Below are 8,683 nucleotides of genomic sequence, written 5' to 3'. Positions count from 1 at the left end.
TATTTGGTTCAGATGGTGTCAAGTGTGTGTGGCGGCAACCAGGTGAGGAGTACAAAGACAAGTGTGTCTTGCCTACAGTCAAGCATGGTGGTGGGAGTGTCATGGTCTGGGGCTGCATGAGTGCTGCCGGCACTGGGGAGCTACAGTTCATTGAGGGAACCATGAATGCCAAAATGTACTGTGACATACTGAAGCAGAGCATGATCCCCTCCCTTTGGAGACTGGGCCGCAGGACAGTATTCTAACATGATAACGACCCCAAACACACCTCCAAGATGACCACTGCCTTGCTAAAGAAGCTGAGGGTAAAGGTGATGTATTGGCCAAGCATGTCTCCAGACCTAAACCCTATTGAGCATCTCAAGGTCTCTAACATCCACCAGCTCTGTGATGTCGTCATGGAGGAGTGGAAGATGACTCCAGTGTCAACCTGTGAAGCTCTGGTGAACTCCATGCCCAAGAGGGTTAAGGCAGTGCTGGAAAATAATGGTGGCCACACAAAATATTGACACGTTGGGCCCAATTTGGACATTATCACTTAGGGGTGTACTTACTTTTGTGGCCAGTGGTTTAGACATTAATGGCTGTGTGTTGAGTTATTTTGAGGGGACAGCAAATTTACACTGTTATACAAGCTGTACACTCACTACTTTACATTGTAGCAAAGTGTAATTTCTTCGATGTGTTCACATGAAAAGATATAAAAATATTTACAAGGGGTGTAGGGGTGTACTCACTTCTGTGTATATATATATATATATTTTAAAATGTATCATTATTTAAGGGTTCATGAAAGAAAGAAAGAAAGAAAGAAAGAAAGAAAGAAAGAAAGGAGGATAAAATATTCTTTATTGAATAATAAACAACAACAACAGCCATCATAAAAGCCATGCTCTAATATACAGCATTAAAGTTAGAAGGAGGCATTTCAATACAGGTCTGTCTAGTAAACACTGTAATGAATTTCCTAAGACGCATTATAAAAACACAAATTACCTTTAGTGTACGAGTGGGTGCCCATCCAGTACCATCAATTGAATGCTCTCGCAATAAACTTGCAACAAAAAGCAGAGATTTTAACATGTATACAATATCATTTAAAGATCACAAATACAGCTGTAAAAAGAATCAAAACAATCTGGAGTCTGATGCATTAAGACATGAATAAATGACAAAAGCAGACACATACCTCAGACAGATCTCCCCAGTTTCTGCAATGTTTGGGTGCCATATTCTAGTCAAGCACTTGACTTTGGGAGGCTGTGGAAAACAGAACATGGTTTGTTATCTAACAGCCCTACCTGGGGTGCATGTCTGAACTTGTGTCTGGTTTATAGAAAAACAGTTTATTTCATTCTAAACTTGTATGATTTAATTTGCCTCAATGGAACAGAAAAGAAGATATTTTGCAGATTGTCCAAGCTCCTGTACAAATAAAATGAAAATGAACAAGACTAAAAGCACCATGAAAAGTACAATATAAGTAGTCTATAAGATCAATTGTACATTTCATTTAAATTACTCTATAATTTACTTCGTCACTTACCTCAGATATATAATCACTGTATAATGCTATACGTAATGTCTTTGCCTCAGTAATATTTCATGGTTTTGCTCTAAACGTGGATACCAGGATTGAGGGTCCATGTCTGAATCTATTCACAGCCTTTGCTGGGCTATTACAGGTGCTGTGAGGTCAAGGATGGGATGCTATATATGTGTGCATTTGTGTGGGCATGCTCAGGCAGCTATTTATTGAATTCAGACACTGCAGAGCATCAGTAATGCCCGCAAACATCTATTTAACAGCCCCGCTTACAAATAGACTAATAAAATCATTGTAGCACTGAGAGTGAATATGTGTGGCATTACCTCTTTACTTCATGATATGTCACAGGCACTTACCACCATATTATAGGCTTCAGGAACTTCAATCTCAAACTGAAACTTTCCACCAAGGTAATAGCCTTCATCTGATGAGATGTTTTGCAGAAATGTAAAGTTATATTTTCACTTGCAAAATACAAAAAAGACAAGCAAAGGCCTATTCACACAAAGAGCAGCATAAAAAATATATATGATATGGTATATCAAAATTTTCAATGATTTTTGTTTTTTTGCTCTGCTGGTTCCAGACACATGACTCAAAGTATAAGATATACATCTTATTATATTATCAAAAGATAGTATCTTATTGGTTCATGAGGTTATGTCAATGTGAAGAGGTCCATAGGTATACAATGTTTTATTTTAAATACCTGTAAACTGTGTGAATAGGCCTTAAAGGGACAGTTCACCAAAAAAAAGAAAATTACCCCATAATCTATTCACCCTCAAGCCATCCTAGGTGTATATGACTTTCTTCTTTCAGATGAATACAATTGGAGTTATATTAAAAAAACTGTCCTGGCTCTTCCAAGCTTTATAATAGCAGTCGAGATTTTGAAGCCAAAAAAAGTGCATCCATCCATCATAAAAAAGTACTCCACACGGCTCCAGGGGGTTAATAAAGGCCTTCTGAAGCAAAGCGATGCATTTGTGTAAGAAAAATATCCATATTTAAAACTTTATAAACCGTAATCTCTTGCTTCTGTTAACTGTTGTACACATGTTCACAAGAGAGTGGCTTTCCAGCGTATGACGTAGGCGTAGTGTAAGCTCCGGTGAGAAGTGACGAATGCCGAAGCGCAGATTAGAAAGCAAAATTAAACATCAGTCACGAATTAGAATTAAAAAAACTATGATTTTTAAAGAAAAATGTCGGATTTTGATATAAGCCAAGAGGAGACTGGTTTTCCTTTGCTGTAAACAAAACTTGGTTCTCGCAAGACTAACATATTCTTACTGGAGCTTTTGTTATGCCTACGTCCTATGTCATCCACAGGAATGCCACTCTCCTGTGAACACACGTACAATAGCGGAAGTTAGAGATTATGGTTTATAAAGTTTTAAATATGGATTTTTTTTTTTTTTTACACAAACGCATCGCTCCTCTTAAGAAAGCCTTTATTAACCCCCCGGAGCTGTGTGGAGCACTTGTTATGATGGCTTTTGTTATGCCTACGTCCTATGTCATCCACAGGAATGCCACTCTCCTGTGAACACACGTACAATAGCGGAAGTTAGAGATTATGGTTTATAAAGTTTTAAATATGGATTTTTTTTTTTTTTTACACAAACGCATCGCTCCTCTTAAGAAAGCCTTTATTAACCCCCCGGAGCTGTGTGGAGCACTTGTTATGATGGACGGATGCACTTTTCTGAGCTTCAAAATCTTGACCGCCATTCACTGCCATTATAAAGCTTGGAAGAGCCAGGACATTTTTTTATACAGTATAATTCCAATTGTATTCGTCTGAAAGAAGAAAGTCATATACATTTGGCTTGAGGGTGAGTAACTCATGGGGTAATTTTCCTTTTTGGGTGAACTATCCCTTTAATATCGGATATGAATAGGTCAGCTGAACACTTTTATACTGATAAACAGCATCTGCATTTAATGGATTTTAACAATTTAACCTTTCAGAAAAGAGATCAGAATTACCTGGTGAAATGGCCAAATGGAAGTGACAGAGTTTGTTTTCATCAGGAAACGTAACTTTACAAGTATCTGCAGAAAGAATAATAATGTTTATGATAGTTCTTAAATCACAAAAATTTGAATTGAACATCTGCATAACAACTGACACATACAAACAGGTTTGTAGATGTATGAAAAAGATTTTTGAATGCACCCTTATATATATTTATACAACCATTCGTTTTGGTTCTCAAATCTGATTGGTTGAGAACCATGAGATATTGTACTGGTATCGCCACAGGAATGCCCTTTCACCGCTTGTATCACTCCGCTTCCAGTATTTCTCACAGCGAGTGTCATGGCGGACACCCAAATGTATGTACTAAAATGTATAAATAATAAAAATTTTGTATCACGGAATGTCGTTTTAAAAGTTTTTTTTAGGCGAGAATGTACTTGTTTAGACTTAAAATATACGGTTTGTTAGTAAAGATAACGTCTTAGGGCTGGACGATATGGCCAAAATTTATATCACGATATATTTCTTAATTTCGGTCGATACGATGTAATTCCAATATCGATATGAACACTATTTAAAAAAGCCTTATTAAAACTGCCAAGAACTCCCACAACAGATGTCTTTACCTACAAACTTATGAAAAATTAATTTGCCAAGTCTATGAAACCTCATCATATAAAACTAATTAATTTTCTAGAAAAAAAACTGCACAAATAAATTAATGTTCACCTTGTATTTGTATTTAGACTTCATACAAACAAGAAATATGAAATCACTGTCAAATAAACATCTTAGATGTTAATAAGATTCACCTTATTAATTAATATTTTTAACTTCAAACTATAGGCTAACATACACTACCAGTCAAAAGTTTTTGAACAGTAAGATTTTTAATGTTTTTTAAAGAATTCTCTTCTGCTCACCAAGCCTGCATTTATTTGATCCTAAATATATTTTTTACTATTTAAAATAACTTTCTAATAGGAAATATTTTAAAATGTAATTTATTCCTGTGATTTCAAAGCTCATTTTTTAGCATCATTACTCCAGTCACACGATCCTTCAGTAATCATTCTGATATTCTGATTTGCTGCTCAAAAAACATATATTATTATGTTGAAAACAGTTGAGTAGAATTTAAGGTTTCTTTGATGAATAGAAACTTCAGAAGAACAGCATTTATCTGAAATAGAAATATTTTGTAACATTATAAATGTCTTTAACATCCCTTTTGATCAATTTAAAGCATCCTTGCTAAATAAAAGTATCAATTCCTATATGTGCTTCAGCCAGGATAAAGAGTATGAAAAGTGCTCTGAGTTGCTGCAGAAAACCCCCCAAAAATTGAGCAACAACCAAAACGTGGCTGGAGACGTGCTTATTTTTGAAAATGCAAACTGATTGTCTGCCAGCAGGAGGTGCTGCTTTTTTTAGAGTGATAAAACTAGCGGTTTCCCCAGTAATGGCTGTAATCAAAGCAGCTCTGCGCATGAATGCTACTTTATCAGATCAAATAAAAATGCCATCGAAACTTTTCTGAAGATATTAGGTTCCCTTCAGAGATACATTCATATAAAACACCGCGTTTTGATTTTGAAACATGCAGTGCTCATGTTTATTCAACGAAGTTAAACGCCACAAATAAATCAATGTATGGGAAACACTGGCAATGTATATCGAAATATCGGAAATGTGTTTAAAAATCATATCACCGTTATTGAAAAAAATTATATCGCGATACATATTGATATTGAATTATTGTCCAGCCCTATAACATCTATTTGAAAATTTGCTTCGACGTTTCCAGAGATGTGAGCTCCAGGGCGTCCGGGGCCGTTCAGCGCTCATGAACCCGCCAGAGCAGCCTCACCTCGGCCAGAACTTCTGGAATTTGCCGCTGGCTCTAATGTCGATAGTGGTTAAACATGATATATAATTAGTTTTGGGTAAATCTGACTGGCAGTCTCATTAATTACATTAATTACTATTTTTTGTTCCAGAGCAAATAGTTTCGGCTGAAGGCAAAATCTCATCACGTTATATATATATATATATATACACACACACAGTATATACACACACAAACACACTTAAATTGCAAAAAATGACCCGAACATACTCACTTGGAAGGTTGGCCTCAAGTTCTGCAACCTCTGTAAACACAAATCAAAGCATGCCACGAGTGTTCAGTATTGATGGGTAACAAAGACACTAATAAAACCAACTTTTACAAACCAGCATATGAACAGATTTTTTTTAGAATGATATAGGGATGCACAATATTATCGGAACCAGACGATGATGGGTTAAAATCAGCAAACATCTGCATCAACCTGATATGAAAAATTATGCCGATATGCGTTAAGATGAATAGTTGCATGTGTTCAGGGCGTGCTGGCAATAAGATCACGTCAGAGGTGTGGTCATTCTTGAAGCAAACTTTTGCCTGAATGGTGATTAGATTCACTGTTTTGGATCGCTACATTTAATTTGAGAATACAATTAGAGAATGGTATGTCCAATGTGCAATAGAGTCAACAGTCACAAGCATGTGCAGCAGTGGCAGCGGCAGCGGCAGCTTCCTCCGGGTCCTAATGCCCATCCGGTAAGGCCTTTTATTTATTTAGGGGGAGCTGTTGGCCTACAGTAAAATAAACAAATAACATTGTGTTTCTGATTAAGTAAATCAGTAATTGATGTCATAATATCACGAATATGTTTTGATTTAAAGGTCAGAAACTATAGCTTACATGAATAAAAAATAAAAAAAACATGAGACTTGTATAATAAAGTTTTATATATACATATTTCATCATTCATATTTATTTATCATTCATATTTATTCATTAATGTGTAATAAATAATTGTTTTCAATCAGATTATGAAAACTTAAATACAAGGAGCTATACATTTTTACAGCTCTTTCGCTTTAGACCATCTACAAATGTTAAATCTTCAAATAAAATATTAAGGTTGCCACTGCAACTGTCTGAAGAAAAAAACTGCAGTGATTGATTTGTAGTTGATTTATAGTTATTTTCAAAGCTTTCAATGTACTGTCATTATAAAATAACTTCATTATTGTTTATTTAATTATAACAAGTAAGTTTTTTGTTAAAAACTAACCAAAATTAAAAATAATTAGTTTATAATTGCTGCACAGGAGAGACTTGGTGTTGTTTCCAAACAAAAGGAAATATATCGGTGTCGGCATCAGCTATCGGCTAAAATGAGTTGAAAAACATCGGCATATCAGAAATCGACAAAAATCCAATTTCGTACATCCCTAGAATGACATTCTTTTATTCATCTCTGAATTTGTTTATTATTGGAATTATGGACTGTGAAACACAGATACAAGACACAGTTCTATCTAGCTATATAAGGCCACATGCTTTCTCACGGTGCCATCTCTAAATGTTGAGTTGGAGCGGATCCAATTGCCTCACTGATTCAGAAAATAGCCTGAGTGTTTGACTGTGGGTGGGAATGGCTTTTTAAGCTGCTGGTAATGGCATGCAGACTGCTCCTCTCAGTCTGTTATAAATAGAATCTACTGCTCTCCTGATCTGGCCTGCATCCCATCACCTTACACCAGTTTACTGGCACCGCAACTCCCTGCAGACAGTCACTGCACAACACAAATCCACTCATCACGCTCTCTGAAATCAGACCTGCTCTAATCTTTCAAAAGAGTTTGGCAGTGTGTAATTCATGATCCAATTATAATGTGTTAAATCATGATAGATAGACAAAAAGATAAACAGAACAGATAGATAGATAGATAGATAGATAGATAGATAGATAGATAGATAGATAGATAGATAGATAGATAAAAGGGCTGCATGATTAATCGAATGCGAGTGTCATGCGCATCTTATCAGTAAAGCCGGTTCTGTGATCAGTAGTAAATCTCCATCACGTGCTTTCAGATGGAGCATCATTTACTACACAGAGCCGTAGTTCACTGACAAGCTACGCAAAATCGTGTTCATAATCGCAGACAATATAATCGTGTGATAATAAAATCAAAGAAATCATTCTGTGATTATGAAAACTGTGTGCGTAGCTTGTCAGTGAACTACAGCTCTGTATAGTAAATGCTGCTCTATCTGAAAGCACATGAAAATACCACATTTAATAACATGTTTTTACTCCAAACTCACTGCATAACGTCAGTCGAGTGTTTGAAATAAATCCTTCTATGAGATGATGTGGTTTCTTACACAGAATAAGGCATGCAACATATTTCATAGTATTCTACGCAGTGATTAAGGTTATGTTGATTAGCATTGCATTATTATATACTTTATTATAATAAAAATTACAATAAGACGAACTCAGATAAACCATATATTGTAGTAGTCATGTGTTTATTAGTCAAGTTGAATCAATGAAAGCAGTTAAATCTTCTGTTTATTTAGCAACCACAAGAGGGATTTCCTGGATTTCTTTTGCGAAGCGTATTTGGACTTTCAGCATGAGAGAGCCCTCTGGCCTTCGGATGAAGATTTACTACTGATCACAGAACTGTGCTTCACTGAAAGATACGCATGACAATCGCAGCTTCTGCCTAATCGCGATTTATCGCCTTTGCGATTTAATTTCAATTAATTGTGCAGCCCTAATAGATACAGGTGCATCTCAATAAATTAGAATGTCGTGGAAAAGTTCATTTATTTCAGTAATTCAACTCAAATTGTGAAACTCGTGTATTAAATAAATTCAATGCACACAGACTGAAGTAGTTTAAGTCTTTGGTTCTTTTAATTGTGATGATTTTGGCTCACATTAACAAAAACCCACCAATTCACTATCTCAACAAATTAGAATACTTCATAAGACCAATAAAAAAACATTTTTAGTGAATTGTTGGCCTTCTGGAAAGCAAGTTAATTTACTGTACATGTACTCAATACTTGGTAGGGGCTACTTTTGCTTTAATTACTGCCTCAATTCGGCGTGGCATGGAGGTGATCAGTTTGTGGCACTGCTGAGGTGGTACGGAAGCCCAGGTTTCTTTGACAGTGGCCTTCAGCTCATCTGCATTGTTGGGTCTGGTGTCTCTCATCTTCCTCTTGACAATACCCCATAGATTCTCCATGGGGTTCAGGTCTGGTGAGTTTGCTAGCCAGTCAAGCACA

General features: G+C 36.0%; 1 protein-coding gene across 2 annotated transcripts in view; it reads right to left on the bottom strand.

The window, feature by feature from the left end:
- LOC107566887 (NEDD8-conjugating enzyme UBE2F) overlaps positions 1-8,683 on the bottom strand; it is a 17,528-nt gene that overhangs the window by 5,862 nt on the left and 2,983 nt on the right. For both annotated transcript variants that reach the window (XM_016252449.1, XM_016252448.1), the window contains exons 3-7: positions 5,663-5,692; positions 3,545-3,610; positions 1,906-1,973; positions 1,190-1,260; positions 997-1,054 (exon numbers count right to left, since the gene is read on the bottom strand). In XM_016252449.1, coding sequence (XP_016107935.1) covers positions 997-1,054; positions 1,190-1,260; positions 1,906-1,973; positions 3,545-3,610; positions 5,663-5,692 — 293 coding nt within the window. The remainder of the gene's footprint in view (positions 1-996; positions 1,055-1,189; positions 1,261-1,905; positions 1,974-3,544; positions 3,611-5,662; positions 5,693-8,683) is intronic.

The sequence above is a fragment of the Sinocyclocheilus grahami genome, unplaced genomic scaffold (genome assembly GCF_001515645.1).
Source record: "Sinocyclocheilus grahami isolate Dianchi unplaced genomic scaffold, SAMN03320097.WGS_v1.1 scaffold1109.1, whole genome shotgun sequence".
In the NCBI taxonomy this organism is placed as follows: Eukaryota; Metazoa; Chordata; class Actinopteri; order Cypriniformes; family Cyprinidae; genus Sinocyclocheilus; species Sinocyclocheilus grahami.
Note: the sequence above shows the minus strand (reverse complement) of the source record. Positions and strands in the feature narration are given on the sequence as shown.